The sequence below is a fragment of the Ochotona princeps genome, chromosome 33, assembly GCF_030435755.1.
Source record: "Ochotona princeps isolate mOchPri1 chromosome 33, mOchPri1.hap1, whole genome shotgun sequence".
Taxonomy (NCBI): Eukaryota; Metazoa; Chordata; class Mammalia; order Lagomorpha; family Ochotonidae; genus Ochotona; species Ochotona princeps.
Window position 1 is genome coordinate 2454704 of NC_080864.1, and position 16818 is coordinate 2471521.

Sequence of the window (16818 nt, forward strand, 5' to 3'; positions counted from 1 at the left end):
TGTCAGGTTGGTGTGAGAGGCGGGCGGGTATAAAGGCTGCAGCCGGCAGCGGCGTCCGTCCGTACCGCAGAGCCGCTGCTGGACGGTCGTTCTTAAAGGGCCCGCGAGCCGCCGCTGCCGCCGCCGCCCCCTCGGCCCGCCATGCTGCTCCCCGTGCCGCTGCTGCTCGGCCTCCTCGGCCTGGCCGTCGCCGAACCCGCCATCTACTTCAAGGAGCAGTTTCTGGACGGAGGTAACGCCCGGCTGTGGCTCGAGCGCCCGTTTGCACGAACGCGACCGGTGGCCCTACCCCTTCCCCTTCCCCGCCGCCCCCGAAGCCCGGATCGGCGTCGTCCTGTGGCCTCGTAATTACCTTCCTCGAGGGCCAACACGGCGGCCTCCCTGGGGGACCCAGAGCCGCGGGGCCATCGCTGTTTGCCTTCCCGGGGAGCGTGGAGGGCGCAGCGGCCTCTCCCTGGGGTGTGTGTGTGTGTAAGGTGCTGGGGCGGGGGAGCGCAGGCTGGAATTTGGGGAGGGGAGTGTTGCTCAAGACACCCCGGACTGTCACCCAGGTTCCGTCTTGGGAAGGACGGGTGGGAACGTCGCCCCTCTGCCGTCCCCCACCCCCACCCCCACCCCCGTCCACCTAGTGGGTCTTGGCAGGTGCCTGGGAAGGATGATGGGAGGTGGGTGTGTGTCTGGGAGGGGTGGTGGCGGCGGGTGGGGGGTCCGGCAGAGTCGCCCTAACCTGACGTTGGACACCGACCTCCCCCCTCCCCCTCCACCGCTCCTCACTTAGATGGGTGGACCAACCGCTGGGTCGAATCCAAACACAAGTCTGATTTTGGCAAATTCGTGCTGAGTTCCGGCAAGTTCTACGGCGATCAGGAGAAAGATAAAGGTTCGCTAAAAAGGAGGGTGTGCGTGCGCGCCCCCCCCCCCCCGGGGTACAGGTTGGACCCGGCTCTGAGAAGCAGGGTGGGCTTCCTCCTGCCCCGGCCCCCGGGAGTTAGAAGGCAGGTGCAGGACGTCCCGGGGGACCCTCTGGACCCAGGCTCTCTGTGCCGTCCGCCCCAGGGCTGCAGACGAGCCAGGACGCCCGCTTCTACGCGTTGTCGGCGCGGTTCGAGCCTTTCAGCAACAAGGGCCAGCCGCTGGTGCTGCAGTTCACCGTCAAGCACGAGCAGACCATCGACTGTGGGGCGGCTACGTGAAGCTGTTTCCGCCAGCCTGGACCAGAAGGACATGCACGGCGACTCGGAGTACAACATCATGTTCGGTGAGGGACCCCGCCCCCTGAAACCTCCCCATCCTCCGTCGTCGGGGCCGTGTGGAGAGACCCCCAATTAGTGTGGGTGGAAACGGGCATCCCGGTGTCTGCCACACTTGGCCACGTGCGGGTACTTCCACATCTGTCTGCGAGAGTCGAGTGTTGAGTCCTTGGGCTTTGGTGCTGTGGGGGAGGGGTTATGGAAGGAAGGGTGGGGACCTTGGCAGCCATGGGCAGCGGTCACTCAGGTGGCTTCCCCATCCCCACCAGGGCCTGACATCTGTGGGCCCGGCACCAAGAAGGTTCATGTCATCTTCAACTACAAGGGCAAGAACGTGCTGATCAACAAGGACATCCGGTGTAAGGTATGTGTCTTCCTACCCCACCACCATACTGCCCGGGGACAGCAGGGCGTGCTGCACACACACACACACGCACACACACACACACACACACTGCCCGGGGACAGCAGGGCGTGCTGGACACACACACACACGCAACACACACACACACACACACTGCCCGGGGACAGCAGGGCGTGCTGGACACACACACACACTCACATCATGCTGTCCCACCCCCAGGATGATGAGTTCACACACCTGTACACGCTGATCGTGCGGCCCGACAACACGTATGAGGTGAAGATTGACAACAGCCAGGTGGAGTCGGGCTCCTGGAGGACGACTGGGACTTCCTGCCCCCCAAGAAGATCAAGGACCCCGACGCCGCCAAGCCGGAAGACTGGGATGAGCGGGCCAAGATCGACGACCCCACAGACTCAAGCCCGAGGTGGGTGCTGGGGCTGGGCCTTTCCCCGGTCCCACCCTGGGGGAGGCAGCGGGTCGCACACTGACCTCATGCATGGACCTCTCTCCCAGACTGGGACAAGCCTGAGCACATCCCGGACCCCGACGCCAAGAAGCCAGAGGACTGGGACGAAGAGATGGATGGCGAGTGGGAGCCGCCGGTCATCCAGAACCCCGAGTACAAGGTGCGCCGGGGAGCGGCCGGAGGTCGCCCCCACAGGAAGGGGCCCTGCCTCAGCCGCTTACCTGTGCACCCACCTTCCCACAGGGTGAGTGGAAGCCGCGGCAGATTGACAACCCCGATTACAAGGCACGTGGATCCACCCAGAAATCGACAACCCCGAGTACTCTCCGGACGCCAACATCTATGCCTACGACAGCTTTGCTGTGCTGGGCCTGGATCTGTGGCAGGTGAGAGGGGGCGAGCAGGAGGAGCGGAGGGAAGGGCAGGGGTCCAGCTCGGGCAGAGCCGATGCTGTCCCTGAAGCCAGCCCCTCACAGTCGTGGCTTGCTGCACCTGCTGCCTGAGCCAGCTCGGTGACCTTGGAAGGTCATTGCCATTGGCCAAAGCTGGTGTCGGGTGGGGAGGGTCAGTCTTCAGGGGCGGCAGGTTGAGCTGCCACTACAGACAGCTGTGGCACAGTGCCCGGCGGGCTGCTCCAATTCCGATCCAGCCTCTTGCCAAGGCGCCGGGGGGCAGCAGGCAATGCCCTGCATCTTGGGCCTCTCCCCGCTGTGGGAGTCCAGCTGGGCTCCTGGCGTGGAGGTGAGGCAGTGGGTGATGAGGTCCCTGCCCCTCCCCTTTTCCCTGTCATGCCTTTTCCAATCAGTGAGTGGATCTTTGAGGACAGAGGTGTCCCTGCTGCAGGTGCACAGTTGGTACCTGAGCTCAAGCCAGCTGTCGGGGCACAGAGAGCTCGCCAGGGCCCCAGGTCACACGCAGGCCACCTGCGGGGCCAGCACTGTGGATGGCAGACAGCCAGCTCGCTGTGTCCCGTCGGGCTGGACTTCTCCCTCTGAGCCTTCATTCACTTGTTCCTTCCATTGCTCAGGTCAAGTCCGGCACGATCTTTGACACTTCCTCATTACCAACGTCGAAGCCTATGCTGAGGAGTTGGCAACGAGACGTGGGGTGTCACAAAGGTAGGGGCTCGGGAGGGGTGGGCTGGCTGGGGGTGTCGCAGGTGGGGGCTGGGGGGATGGACTGGCTGGTGGGGATTGCAGGGTGCTGAGGGCCGGGTGTGTCTGCAGGCGGTGGGATGCGGGGTTCTGAGGGCCGGTGTGCCTGCAGGTGGCGGGATGCGGGTTCCTGAGGGCCGGGTGTGTCTGCAGGCGGCGGGGCGCGGGGTGCTGAGGGCCGGTGTGCCCACAGGTGGCGGGATACGGGTGCTGAAGGCTGGGTGTGCCCGCAGGCAGGGTGCGGGGTGGTGAGGGCCGGGTGTGCCCGCAGGCAGTGGGATGCGGGGTGCTGAGGGTCCGGGGTGGTGAGGGCCGGGTGTGCCCACAGGCAGCGAGATGCGGGGTGCTGAGGGCCGGGTATGCCTGCAGGCAGCGGGATGCGGGGTGGTGAGGGCCGGGTGTGCCCGCAGGCAGCGGGATGCGGGGTGCTGAGGGCCGGGTGTGCCCGCAGGCGGCCGAGAAGCAGATGAAGGACAAGCAGGATGAGGAGCAGAGGCTGAAGGAGGAAGAGGAGGACAAGAAGCGCAAGGAGGAGGAGGAGGCGGCGGAGGACGAGGACGACGAGAAGGACAAGGAGGAGGAGGACGACGAGGAGGAGGACGAGGAGGACGACGCTGCCCAGCCAAGGACGAGCTGTAGAGGCCATGCTGCCCGCTGCGGGCTGGACTGCGGCCCGCGCTCCCGCCGCACAGCGGCCGCGCCCAATAATGTCTCTGTGAGACTCCATGAGAACTTTGTTTTTCCCTTCCAGGCAGGTTCAGATTTGGGTGAATTTTGGTTTTGTTGCCCCCCACAGCTCCCGCATTTTTTTTTACTGGTGTTTGATTTCTCCCTTTTTCATCCAACATCACCTTCCTTGTGCCCCTCTCTTCCCTGTCCTCGAACCCCCTTCCCACTTGGGGCTAGGGTGGGGGACAAGGAGAGTGGGGAGGAAGGCCCCCCGCCACCCCACCAGGCAGGCAGGAGAAAAGGGGTGGTACCTGCAAACCCCCCCAGCACTGAGGAGGAACAGGGCTCTAACCCGTGCCACCCCTCTGCTGCCCCCACCTCCACCCCCTGGGACTGGGCTGCCGCTTTTGGGTGGGGGCAGTGGGTTCCGGCTTGGCTCACACTTGAGAATGTAAGAACTACAAACGAAAATTTCTATTAAATTAAGTTTTTGTGTCTTCCTCCTGGGTCTCCCTCTGAGAGGGGGGCACTTGGGAATGCCCCCTCACCTGCAAGCTGCTGGGTTAGTGGGGTTCAAGACCACAGGAGGCCTTCACCTCCAAACCAGCAGCCCAAGGGGAGAAAGCTTATGTCCCCCTCCCCCCATGTAGTCCACCTGATGCCCTGCGCACCACAGCTAGCGAGTGTCATTTGTAACCCGTCCGCCTTGGTCGAATGAGAAAAACCAGGTCCAGAACTTGGTGAGCAAGAGTGGGGCGGTGGTGGACGCAACAACCTGGTCACTTCCTCCTAGGTCTTGTGAGCCCTGTGGGCAGTGGGATTATGCCCCAGTCCCTAGTGTCATGAGCCAAGGAAACGGCCCTGCAGGGTTTCTGTTTGGATGATCCTAGGTGTCAGTTTGGGAAAGAGGCCGACCCAAGGGAGGGAACACACGCGGGTGGTGGTTGCAGGACAGGTCAGGGGGGCTTGAGCGGAAGGCTCAGAAGGGGTAGGAAGCTGTCAGCGGCCAGGGAGCTTGTAGAATCAAGGTTTGCAGTGTGCGCTGCAACTTGGCCATGGGTGTGTGCCCAGGGGCTCCGTAGTGTCCAGTGTGTCAGGATGGTGAGCTTAGGACATGAGATGTGGGAATCTTGCCCTGCCTTCCAGTCAGTCCCACCCTGACATCCGGGTTCTAACTTCTCTATGGCCAGTGGCCCAGGCTTAGTTCTTCAAATTTGGTGGGTTACCCTGTCTCTTGGACTGGCTTTTCCTCTTCCAGTCCCTCCTAGGCCCTTTAGGGTTGGTGTGTTTCAGGGGAGAGTGAAGAAAAAGCCATAATGAATATATGGGTGGTGAAGAGGTCGGGATCGGCTGAGGTGAGCAAGTGATGGTAGAATTGGGGGCAGAAAAATCTTGCCTGAGTGAGGTCACCAAGCAGCCCAGGGGTAGTCCAGGCTTGTTTGCACTGGGAAAGCAGATTTACGGAGGAGAGCTAGCTCTTCCATCTGCTGGTTCACTCAGCTGGCCGTACTAGAAGCTGAAGCCGGGAGCTGCTTCTGGATCCCCCACGAGGGTGCGGGGGGCCAAGGCTTTGGGCCATCTCTGCTGCCTTCCCAGGCCACAAGCTTCCTGGAAATGGAGCAGCCGGGACTTGAACCGGTGCCCATGTGGGATCCCGGTGTGTGCAGATAAGCCATAGCACCATCCGGATCGTCCAAATATTTTAAAGTTTGCTCTTTGGGGCCTAGAAGGCGCCAGGTGATAGCCCAGACCCTGGGGCCCGGTCCTAGTGGAAGGGTTGCATTGCCTTCGGGCTTTTCAAATAACTAAAGAAAAAAAAACATTTAATAGAGATTTTTCTGGAAGGAAAATAAAACATCAAAACTTCGGGCTAAAATGTAGGGACGCTGGAGCCGCCTGGCGGTTGCATGACGTCACCGATACTGGTCGTGACATCACCAAACACGTGATCAGATGTCTGCGCCAAAGCAGCCTCTTCACCGGCAAACAGGGAATGTCACATGCGCATGCGCGGGCGTGAGCGCGCGCTGGCGCGCATGCCCGCGGAGGCTAAAGGTCACGCTGGGGGCACGTGGGCCGGTGGTCCGCGCACGCACCGCCTGCCCCGGAAGCGGTCGGCGCGCGCGGCGCGGCTGGGCTATAAGATGGCGGCGGCGTGAGTTGCATGTTGTCCGAGAGTCCGGGGCCGCCGCCTCGTCGCTCAGGCCCCGTCATGGCCGTCACCATCACGCTGAAAACACTGCAGCAGCAGACCTTCAAGATCCGCATGGAGCCCGAGGAGACGGTGCGGGCCGGGCCCGAGCCCGGGGGTGACGGGTGGCGTGGGGGGGGGCGGGGAGCCCGGGGTTCTAACCGGAGGGCCGGGGAAGGACGGCGCGGGGACCGGGCACGCCAGGGGCTGTCCAGGACTGTCCAGGGCGCAGGATGGGGGGCTGTCCAGGGCTCAGGATGGGGGGCTGTCCCTGGGCTGTCCAGGGGTCAGAATCGGGGGGCTCTCTAGGGCTCAGGATGGGGGGCTGTCCAGGGCCCAGGTTGGAGAGGCTGTCCCGGGGCTGTCCAGGGCTCAGGATGGGGCGGCTGTCCAGGGCCCAGGTTGGAGAGGCTGTCCCGGGGCTGTCCAGGGCTCAGGATGGGGCGGCTGTCCAGGGCTCAGGATGGGGCGGCTGTCTAGGGCTCAGGATGGGGGGCTGTCCCTGGGCTGTCCAGGGGTCAGCATGGGGGAGCTGTCCCGGGGCTGTCCAGGGCTCAGCATGGGGGAGCTGTCCCGGGGCTGTCCAGGGCTCAGGATGGGACGGCTGTCCCGGGACTGTTTCGGGGCTCAGGCTGGGGCAGCTGTCCCGGGGCTCAGGCTGGGTGGCGGTCCAGGACTGTCCAGGGCCCAGGCTGGGGCAGCTGTCCAGGGGCCAGGCCCCATGGCCATGGCGCCTGCCAGGGGAGCTGCCAGTGCTTGGGCACCCAGCCCGGTATGCGTTGCCCAGCTCCAGCCTGGCCTAGCCCAGTGTCGGCAGAAGGGCCGGTGACACTGAGCAGGTCATGACAACACAGGCAGTTCTTGGGTGACAGCGCTGTGTGTGTGATGGCTCTGTCACATGTTGTCTGGCTGACTTGACGTGAGGAGCAGCGAGTGAGGACCTTGGTGGTAGTGAGCTCGGGGGCAGCCTCCGGGTGGGAGTCCACACTGCAGAGAGGAGCCGGGAGCAGCAGGAGGAGAGGGGACTGGATTCCGGGGTGGAATGCAGGTGGCACACGGGCGTGGCGCTGTCAGCAGGGACCCTGCATCCCACTGTGAAGCCCCGACCCTCTCCCAGCTCTCGCCTGTCTTGTGCAGAGAACCAGCAGATGGGAGATTTGTCTCTCTGTATGGCTCTCTGTCACTGTGCCTGCCTTATTAAATGTGTACACTGAATCTTCCAGAAAGCTTGTCATTGTTCTAATTGAGTGCTGTGAAATGCGGGAGCCTTCATTGTGTCTTTTACCTCTTCATCCTTTTTTATTTAAGATTTTTTTATTTTCCTTGGAAAGTCAGATATACAGAGAGGAGGAGAGACATAGAGGAAGATCTTCTGTCCGCTGATTGACTCCCCAAGTGGCAGCAACAGCTGAAGCTGAGCTGATCTGAAGCCAGAAGCCCGGAACCTCTTCCGGGTCTCCCACGTGGGTGCAGGGTCCCAAGGCTTTGGGCCGTCCTCAACTGCTTTCCCAGGCCACAAGCAGGGAGCTGGATGGGAAGCAGGGCTGCCAGGATACGAACCAGTGCTCATATGGGTTCCCGGCACATTCAAGGCGAAAACTTTAGCCGTTAGGCTACTGTGCCAGGCCCCTCATCCTGCTTTTTAAAAAAATGTTTATTTTTATTGGAAAGCAGATTTACAGAGAGAAACACAGAAAGATCTTCTACACATTGGTTCACTCCCCAGGTGGCCACAACGTCCATAGCTGACCCGATCCAAAGCCAGGAGCTTCTTCCAGGCCTCCCACACGGGTGCAGGGTCTCAAGGCTTTGGGCTGTCCTCGGCTGCTTTCCCAGGCACAAGTAGGGAGCTGGACGGGAGGCCGGGCAGCTGGGATTAGAACCGGCGCCCATTGGGATCCCGGCTTGTGCAAGGCTTCTTCCTTCTCTTTTACACAGTCTGAAGTAACTGTTCAGAAATTTCCTGGAGATTGGCCACCCCCACAAGAGCTTTTGGCAACGCAGTAGGACAGTGCCCTGCGGGCCCTCTTGGTTCCCTCAGCCACTTTGTGTTTCCCCTTGCTCACCTCCGTGCCCCGTTGGTGAGAGCAGGTCCCCTCCACCTCACACATCCCCAGAGGCTGAGACGGCACGCAGAGCAGGGCTCGGCTCCCCAGATGACGGGCTGGGGGCTGGGGGGCAGCAGCAGGGTCCGCCGTGTGTGGCAACTCAGCCCGGCCACGGCGCCTTCCAGGTCAAGATGCTGAAAGAGAAGATAGAAGCCGAGAAGGGCCGCGAGGCGTTCCCCGTGGCCGGCCAGAAGCTCATCTACGCCGGCAAGATCCTGAGCGACGACGTCCCGGTCCGGGACTACGGCATCGACGAGAAGAACTTCGTGGTCGTCATGGTGACCAAGGTGGGTGGGTGGGCCCAGGGAGCCGGCGAGGGAGAGAGATTAGTGCCGGGCACGCGGCCAGCGGGGCAGGGCCGAGGGCTTGGGTGGGGGTGCGTGGGGGTGATAGCGAGCCCACACCCATTGCCCCGTGTTTGCTCCCGCTGCCACAGGCCAAGGCTGGCCAGGGCTCCTCGGCACCCCCGGAGGCCTCCCCGACTGCCGCCCCGGAGTCCTCCTCGTCCACCGTCTGCCCACCGGCCCCCGCCTCCGGCATGTCCCAGCCCCCAGCAGCCGACAGAGAAGACAAGAGCCCATCCGAGGAGTCGGCCCCCACGACGTCGCCCGAGTCCGTGTCCGGGTAAGGCAGGGGATGTGGGGCAGTGCCCTCCTGCCATGGTCCTAACTGTGCACCTCCAAGAAGGCCGAGGGCGGGTGGGGGCGCGGCTGCTGGCCGCCGGAAGCTCGGGTCCGATTTCTCTCTCTTGAATTTGCAGCTCTATTCCCTCTTCAGGTAGCAGCGGGCGAGAGGAAGATGCAGCCTCCACGCTAGGTGGGTGGGTGGTCCCCCCGGGCAGAGGTCACGACCCAGCGCTGCAGCCGGGCCTTGGCCCCCCGGTGTCGGCGGGAGGGTCCACCACGGCTCCCCGGTAACCCGGCCCCGCCACGCTCCCTCCGCAGTGACTGGCTCTGAGTACGAGACGATGCTCACCGAGATCATGTCCATGGGCTACGAGCGGGAGCGGGTTGTGGCCGCCCTGCGGGCCAGCTACAACAACCCCCACCGGGCTGTGGAGTATCTGCTCACGGTGAGGTGGGGCCTCTCCACCTCCTCTCGGAGGGCCCCTGGGGGGCCGTGGCGGCATCCAGAGGTCTCCCTGTGGGCTGGAGGGAGGCTCGTGGTCTGTGCGTGAGAACTGAACTGGAGCCCTGACAGGGGATCCCCGGGAGCCCCGAGCCGGAGCACGGGGCCGTGCAGGAGAGCCAGGTGTCAGAGCAGCCGGCCACCGAGGCAGGTGAGCAGATGGGGCAGGCGCGCACACACACACACACACACACACACATATACAGAGGCAGGCAAATGGGGGGGGGTGCACAGGTGAGCAGGAGGGGTGGTGTGCAAGGAAGCTGTGTGCAGGTACCTACACAAACACACGTGCATGCAGACTGCACCTGGCCCGACCTCTGACCCCACTCCCCTCCAGCAGGAGAGAACCCCCTGGAGTTCCTGCGGGACCAGCCCCAGTTCCAGAACATGCGGCAAGTGATCCAGCAGAACCCAGCCCTGTTGCCCGCGCTGCTGCAGCAGCTGGGCCAGGAAAACCCGCAGCTGCTGCAGGTGCGGGATTGGGGGTTGAGAGCCCCCGCCCCGCAGGCCCCTGGCTCCAGTCCTGGGCTCCACACACAGCTGGCACCCTCTGGCTGCTTCTATTTGTGTGGCACCTCCCGGGGCAGCCGGGGCCTGGCCCCCATTGACTCTGGGACCACGCGTCCTGCTGGCTCTTTCCAGATGCTGGCCTGGGAGGGCAGTGTCGTGTGTCCGCTCCTTACCCCCATCCTGTCACATTCCCCCTGCCCCCGGCCACCTTGCTGGCTACACCTGTTCCCATGAGTCTTCCCCCGCATACATTCAGTGCCCCTCTTGTATCCGTGAGGTAACCCCCAAACCTGTCCGCGCAGCCCACACTCATCCTCCCTCCCTTTTGTGAGGAGCAGCTGGTCCCAGGGTCCTGGCCGGCCGGCCTCTCCTCCCGACCTGGTCCAGCGGTCCGTGGGCTGCCAGGGCCTTCACTGTGGTGCAAGAGGAGCTGGTTCCTCTGCAGAAATGGCCATGCGTGCACAGGGCTGCAGGACCTCCAGCTGGCTGCGCGAGGTTCAAGTCCTGCCGCTCTGTTTTCCACCTGCCCTGGGCTCCCCTTTTGGGTTCCCACCCCACACAGGTGCAGGTCCTTCCTGTGCCCATGTCCCACCTGCCCGTGTTTGCTGATGGCCAGAGCTGCCCAGCACCTGACCACACGGACAGGGCCTGGGGTTCTGGCTTCAGCAGGCACTTGTTGAGAGCAGGGGTGGTGCCGGGGAAGAGGGGCCCCAGGGCTACGGCTCAGCGGCCATCCCTTCCACAGCAAATCAGCCGGCACCAGGAGCAGTTCATCCAGATGTTGAACGAGCCCCCAGGGGAGCTGGCCGACATCTCGGACACGGAGGGGGAGGTGGGCGCCATAGGCGAGGAGGCCCCACAGATGAACTACATCCAGGTGACGCCGCAGGAGAAGGAAGCTATAGAGAGAGTGAGTGGCCTGGCCGGGGGGGTGGAGAGCCCGTTGTTTGGGACAGCCCCCCAGCCCCGCAGCGCTCACAGCACCCCTCCTCCCCTTGCAGTTGAAGGCCCTGGGCTTCCCCGAGAGCCTGGTGATCCAGGCCTACTTCGCATGTGAAAAGAATGAGAACTTGGCTGCCAACTTCCTTCTGAGTCAGAACTTCGATGATGAGTGATGGATGCTGGGAGGCCGGGCCGCCACTGTCCCCCTGCCTGCCCGCCCCCTCCTGCCCTGCCCCTTCTCCCCTCCACAGAATGTTTTATAAAAGAAAAAAATATATATTCATGTTTATTTAAGAAGTGGGGAAAAAAAAATCAAAAACCTTAAAAAAAACAAACAAACCAAAAACACCAACTACCAGCTCCCGTCCTGGTCTGCAAGGACCCAGGCCAGACAGCTGTCCCTGCGCCTCCACTCTGGCCCTGCTCGGGAGGCGCTGGCAGGGCTGGGAGGCGACAGATGGGCCCCTCTTGGCCTCTGTCCCAACTCTCCGCAGCCAGATGGAGAGGCGGCTGCTCGCTGCCCCCCTCCCCCCAGCCCTGCTCTCATCACCCGAATGAGGGGAGGCTGGCCCCCCAAACTTTGATCCTCTGTGAGAGTGGCCCAAATTCTTCCATCTGGGCTGAGCCCCTAGGCCACCCCCCCCCCCCATCCCAGGAAAGAAAGTCTTGGCAAGGTTTTGAAGTGAATAAAAGTTTTGGACAAAAAAAGAAAAAAGTCAGCCCGATGGTCCACTCCAGCGTGTTGGGGTCTGGGGGCTGCCAATGTCTTCCCATCCCACCTCACCACCCCCAAGCTGCGTCTGTCCCAGTCAGGCCTGGAATTGCAGCCTTGGAAGGGGTGGCTGCTCCCTGCTTCCCCCCCCACCTGCCCCCCACAATCCCCAGATCGGCTCTGGCTCAGTTCCCCCCCTGGTAATTGGCTAATTACTGGAGATGAATGTTGGTAAACAGAAGCCCCCTTTTCCTCGGCCATCTGCTCCCTCCACAGCAGCCCCCCTCTTTCCTGCCCCCACCACTCTGGAGCAGCCCCAGTTAGCCAAGGCCCAGGGCCCACTGGGAAAGGACACACAGACCGCAGGCCCAGTAGTCTTTATTGGGGAGCTGCGGGGTCCTGGTTGGCGGCAGGGGTGGGAGCCGCAGCCATGGCGGCCGCCCGCGCCTCCTTCTTGAGCCGCTGCTTCTCTTCCTTGAGGCGCTTGCGCTGCTGCTTCTCCAGGTCCTGCAGCAGCTCCTGGAAGCGGGCGCTCCTCGGGTCCACGTGGTAGCCCAGGCGCTCCTGGGCCTCGGCCTGCAGCCGCGCCCTCCTCTCCTTGTCGGCCTGCGCCTTCTCCCAGCGCTCCCGCTTCTGCCGCCGCCAGTCCTCGATCATCTGGGGCATCTTGGCCATGCATTCGGCGATGTGCTGTTCCCTGCGGGGAGAGGGGGACGCGGTGAGGGTGCAGAGGCCTGTGGGCCAGGCAGAGTAGCCCCCCAACTCTGTAATCCGTGCCATTGAGCTGTCAAGGGCTGGAGCAGGATGGGGTCAGGTAACTCGCAGCCCCACCCAGGCTGTTGTCATGAGTGACCCCACCTCCGTTCTGTAAACATCACCCCACAGGTACGGTGCTACGCGCCCAGCAAAGAAGGTACAAGAGTTGCCTAATCCTCTGCTTGCTAAGCTAGGCACCCACCCCATGTGGGCACCAGTTCACATCCTGGCTGCTCCACTTCCCATCCTGCTCCCTGCCTGTGGCCTGGGAAAGCAGTGGAGGACGGCCCAAAGCCTTGGGACCCTGCACCCACATGGGAGACCTGGAAGAAGCTCCTGGCTTTGGATCGGCTCAGCTCTGGCCATTTGGGGAGTGAACCAGCGCGTGGAAGATCTTTGTCTCCTCTCTGTAAGTCTGCCTTTCCAACAAACATTAGTAATAATAACACAGGGCAAGAAACAAACGGATGCCTCCCTCCAGCACACGCACCTCTGTGGGGTGCCAGTTCCAGACCCATCTGAGATATTCGGAAGGTTGAGGCCAGGGAGGGGCAGCCAGCTCGTCAGCCCACTGCCCAGGCCTCAGGGAGAACGGCACCATCCTGCAGACACCCTCGCCGGGTCACCTCGTCCAGGGTCTGCACCCTAAGCGTGGATCACCTTGCCCTGGGTCTGCGCCCTAAGCGTGGGTCACCTTGCCCTGGGTCACCTCGTCCGGGGTCTGCGCCCTAAGCGTGGGTCACCTCGCCCTAGGTCTGCGTCTTAAGCGTGGGTCACCTCGTCCGGGGTCTGCGCCCTAAGCGTGGGTCACCTCGCCCTAGGTCTGCGTCCTAAGCGTGGGTCACCTCGTCCGGGGTCTGCGCCCTAAGCGTGGATCACCTCGTCCGGGGTCTGCGCCCTAAGCGTGGGTCACCTCGCCCTAGGTCTGCGTCCTAAGCGTGGGTCACCTCGTCCGGGGTCTGCGCCCTAAGCGTGGATCACCTCGTCCGGGGTCTGCGCCCTAAGCGTGGGTCACCTCGCCCTGGGTCACCTCGTCCGGGGTCTGCGCCCTAAGCGTGGGTCACCCCCACCTCGCCCCGCACCTCTCCCGGCGCCGCTGCTCCTCGGCCAGCTGCTTCTCCCGCAGCGACTCCTGCATGCGCGCCAGGCTCGGCCAGCTCTCGTCCTCCTCGGCCTGCAGCTCCAGCAGCTGCGCTCGCCCCGGCCACAGCGCGCCAGGGGCCACCCCGGACGCCGCGCCGTGCCGCGCGAACTGCTTGGCGGCGTGGCGCGGCCCCAGTTGCCAGCGCGGGGTCAGCGGGGCCTCCGGGTCTGGCCAGTACGGCCCCGGCGGTCGACGCGGCGGCGGCGGTGCCCGGTAAGCCCGCCCGCCGCGGCCCAGGCCGCCCGCCGGCCCGAGCAGGAGCAGGCGCGCCGGCCGCACGGACGCCGCCATCTTGGGCGTGCGGGGTCCTCGCGGGCCGGGCCGGGGTGGCCGCGGCGCTTGCCTGAGCGCAGAGTTGCGTGCTGGGCGCGGGGCGAGGCCCGGGACCCCAGGGCTTCGCAGCCCTGCGAGAACCGCTTTGCATTTGATCCAGTCATGTTTAGGTCAGTCATGCTGTGCATGTCCAATTCAGCGTGTTTGTGTAATTTAATTCGTCTGTTTTAAAAATTGAAGCAACTATACTGAAAAAAAATTTAAGATTCACTTATTTTTTTAAAAAGATTTATTTATGTTTATTGGAAAGGCAGCTATACAGAGAAGAAGATCCTCCGTCCGATGATTCACACCCCACGTGGCTGCAATGGCCGGAGCTGAGCCGATCCAAAGCCAGGAGCCAGAAGCCTCTTCTGGGTCTCCCACACGGGTGCAGGGTCCCAAGGCTTTGGGCCGTCCTCCACTGCTTTCCCAGGCCACAGGCAGGACACGAACCGGTGCCCAAACGGGATTCCAGCGCTTGAAGGGCGAGGATTAACCGAGTGACAGCGCTGGGTCCCAGAAAGATTATCTCTGAAAAATTATTTCTTTTCAGTCTAAAGTGAAGCTTTCTCACAGCATGTGCTTGTCCTCATCCCCCTCCTCAATAAGAAAACCTTGCTACTCTTCAATAACTTTTTAAAAGTTATTTATTTAAAAGCAGAATGATAGAAAGAAGGAGCGAGAGAGATCTTCCCTCTGGGCGCATCCTGCCTAAATGACAGCAGCTTGTGTGGGACCCCACCCAGGTCTCCGCTGGGTGCGCTGGGTGCGGGGACCCAGGCCCTGGGACCCTCCTGGCTGCCTTCCCAGCCCAGCTGGAGCTGGAGGGGAAGTGGAGCTGGAGGGGAGGTAGCTTGACCTGACTCAGGGACTTCCGGGCACCTGCTGCTGGTCTTGGGGGCTTGTGGGGTGGGGAGCTACACTGTGCGCAGAGCGCTGGGAGGAGGGAGGTGGCCGCAGCCGGGCAGGAGGATTGGGGGTGCTGGACCGCAGAAGGGCAACTTGGAGGGGGCGAGGTGGTGACTGCGGGGAGCCCACATCCACCCTCCTCCATTAGAGTCCCCAGGAGCGAGCAGGTGTCCTCTGCCACCGCGCAATTCCAGGAGCCGCCGCCAGAGGGCGGGCGCGGACTCCAGAGAGCGCGGCCACTGGGGGTGGATGGCGATGAGAGGTGCTGAGGGGTGGGGGTGCTGAGAGTGGGGGTGCTGAGGGTGGGGGTGCTGAGGGGTGGGGGTGCTGAGGGGTGGGGGTGCTGAGAGTGGGGGTGCTGAGAGTGGGGGTGCTGAGGGGTGGGGGTGCTGAGGGGTGGATGGCGATGAGAGGTGCTGAGGGGTGGGGGTGCTGAGGGGTGGGGGTGCTGAGGGGTGGGGGCGGTGAGGGGTGGGGGTGCTGAGGGGTGGGGGCGGTGAGGGGCTTGGGTCGTTGATGGTTAGGGGCTGCTAAGGGGTGGGGATGAGAGGTGGAAGGCAGTGAGGGTGGGATGTGGGAAGGGGCTGAACCGTGGCTTCTCACGGTCCCAGGAGGCCTTTTAGCTCCTCACCTGGGTGTGACATGCACGCCCTTAGGGGGTGGGGGTCCACTGTGGCCGGACTCTCTCCCCTCCCCCACTCTGCCTCCACCCCCACCCCGCTTTAGCAGGCTGTTCCCACAGCTCCCTGCAGCATCCCGGGTCTTTGGCAAAAATGTCACCTCCCCTGCCCTGGGGACGGACACCCTTCCTGTCCCATACCTGGCCCTCTTGCAAGCACGCCCAGGATCTTACTCCTCTGGGTCTGCCCGTTCTGCCCCGCAGTGTCAGTCGTGTCTGTGGGCAGGAGAAGGGCCAGCTGAATTAAAAAACTGAATGGAAAACGGCAATTTGAAAGTTTCTTTATGAGGGGGAGGGGACTGGGAATGGTGGGTGTTGTGGCATAGTTGGTAAAGCCAACGTCTGAGACGCAGATTCGAGTCCAGGCGGCTTCACTTCTGATTCAGCTCTCTATTTATGGCCTGGAAAAACAGTGAGAGATGGCCCAAGTCCTGGGGCCGCTGCACCCACGTGGGAGACCCGGATGGAGCTCCTGGCCCCTGGCTTCGGATCAGCTCAGCGCTGGCCGTTGCGGCCACTTGGGGAGTGAATCAGCGGATGAAAGATCTTTCTCTTTGTCTCTGCTCTCTGTAGATCTGCCTTTCCAATAAAAAAAATAAATGTTAAAAAATTTATTTTAAATAAATCTTGGGGAAAAAAGTGTTTTACATCATTGCATAGAGGGAATCTTCAGAAAGCCCATGGAAAATTCATATTGCAAAAAAAACAAACTACAGAAGTTTCAAACGATTTGTTCCAAAGGAGCTTTCTCTTTTTTCAGAAAATTCGTTTGAGAAGCAGAGAGACGAACTGTTGGTTTACTCCCCCAAATGCCCGGGAACCAGAGACTCCATCCGGGTCTCCTGTGTGGGGGGCAGGGACCCAAGGACTTGGGCTGTCCCCTGCTGCCTCCCGGGGTGCGCGAGCGCAGGGAGCTGAGCCTGATCAGATGCGGAGCCAGGACAGTGTCTCTGTTTTTTGAAAAATGTATTTGAGAGGCAGAGAGAGAGACAGAGAGAGAGAGAGATCTCTCATCTCCTGTTTTCCAGTACAACAACCAGAGCTGGGCCAGCCAAAGCCAGCAGCTCCATCTGAGTCGGCCACAGGGTCCGAAGCACATGGGCAATCCATCTTCTAGTGCTCTTCCCAGTGGATCGGAAGTGGATCGGAAGTGGTGCAGCTGGGACTTGAACTGGTGTCCCTATGCTGCCTGTACTGCAGGTGGTGGCTTTACTCACAATGCCATGTTATCATTTTTTAAAAAAGATTTATTTATTTTTTATTGGAAAGGAGATATACAGAGAGGAGGAGAGACAGAGAGGAAGATCTTCCCTCCGATGGTTCACTCCCCAAGTGGCCGCAATGGCCGGAGCTGAGCCAATCCAAAGTAGGGAGCCAGGAGCTTCTTCCGGGTCTCCCACACGGGTGCAGGGTCCCAAGGCTTTGGGCCGTCCTCCACTGCTTTCCCAGGCCACAGGCAGGGAGCTGGATGGGAAGTGGAGCAGCCGGGATTAGAAGCGGCACCCGTATGAGATC

General features: G+C 62.2%; 3 protein-coding genes across 5 annotated transcripts; 2 read left to right on the forward strand and 1 right to left on the reverse strand.

Annotated features, from left to right (window-relative positions):
* Positions 1 to 18: 18 nt before the first annotated feature.
* Positions 19 to 4624, forward strand: CALR (calreticulin). Its single transcript, XM_058657626.1, is given in 16 exon segments — positions 19 to 232; positions 779 to 880; positions 1057 to 1176; positions 1179 to 1202; positions 1205 to 1258; positions 1520 to 1614; positions 1834 to 1921; positions 1924 to 2041; positions 2129 to 2243; positions 2327 to 2363; positions 2366 to 2469; positions 3111 to 3132; positions 3135 to 3170; positions 3173 to 3201; positions 3689 to 3952; positions 4583 to 4624. Coding segments are annotated over 16 exon segments (1341 nt in total). The 5' UTR covers positions 19 to 141.
* Positions 4625 to 5950: 1326 nt separating this feature from the next.
* Positions 5951 to 11005, forward strand: RAD23A (RAD23 homolog A, nucleotide excision repair protein). 3 transcript variants are annotated; one of them, XM_058657709.1, is made up of 9 exons: positions 5951 to 6190; positions 8331 to 8492; positions 8642 to 8829; positions 8966 to 9021; positions 9150 to 9277; positions 9406 to 9484; positions 9674 to 9807; positions 10592 to 10691; positions 10848 to 10903. In XM_058657709.1, the coding sequence occupies exons 1-9, from the start codon at positions 6071 to 6073 to the stop codon at positions 10901 to 10903; spliced, it is 1023 nt and encodes a 340-aa protein (XP_058513692.1). In that variant the 5' UTR covers positions 5951 to 6070. The 3 variants fall into 3 exon arrangements, with proteins under 3 accessions (XP_058513692.1, XP_058513691.1, XP_058513690.1); XM_058657708.1 differs by having other exon boundaries at positions 5965 to 6190; positions 9677 to 9807; positions 10592 to 10756; positions 10848 to 11005; XM_058657707.1 differs by having other exon boundaries at positions 5966 to 6190; positions 10592 to 10756; positions 10848 to 11005.
* An 847-nt stretch (positions 11006 to 11852) lies between these two features.
* On the reverse strand, positions 11853 to 13707 carry GADD45GIP1 (GADD45G interacting protein 1). Its single transcript, XM_058657710.1, has 2 exons — positions 13339 to 13707; positions 11853 to 12197 (listed from the first exon to the last, which is right to left on the reverse strand). Exons 1-2 carry the CDS (start codon positions 13689 to 13691, stop codon positions 11879 to 11881), a joined length of 672 nt encoding a protein of 223 aa, XP_058513693.1. The 5' UTR covers positions 13692 to 13707; the 3' UTR covers positions 11853 to 11878.
* Between the last annotated feature and the right edge of the window lie 3111 nt (positions 13708 to 16818).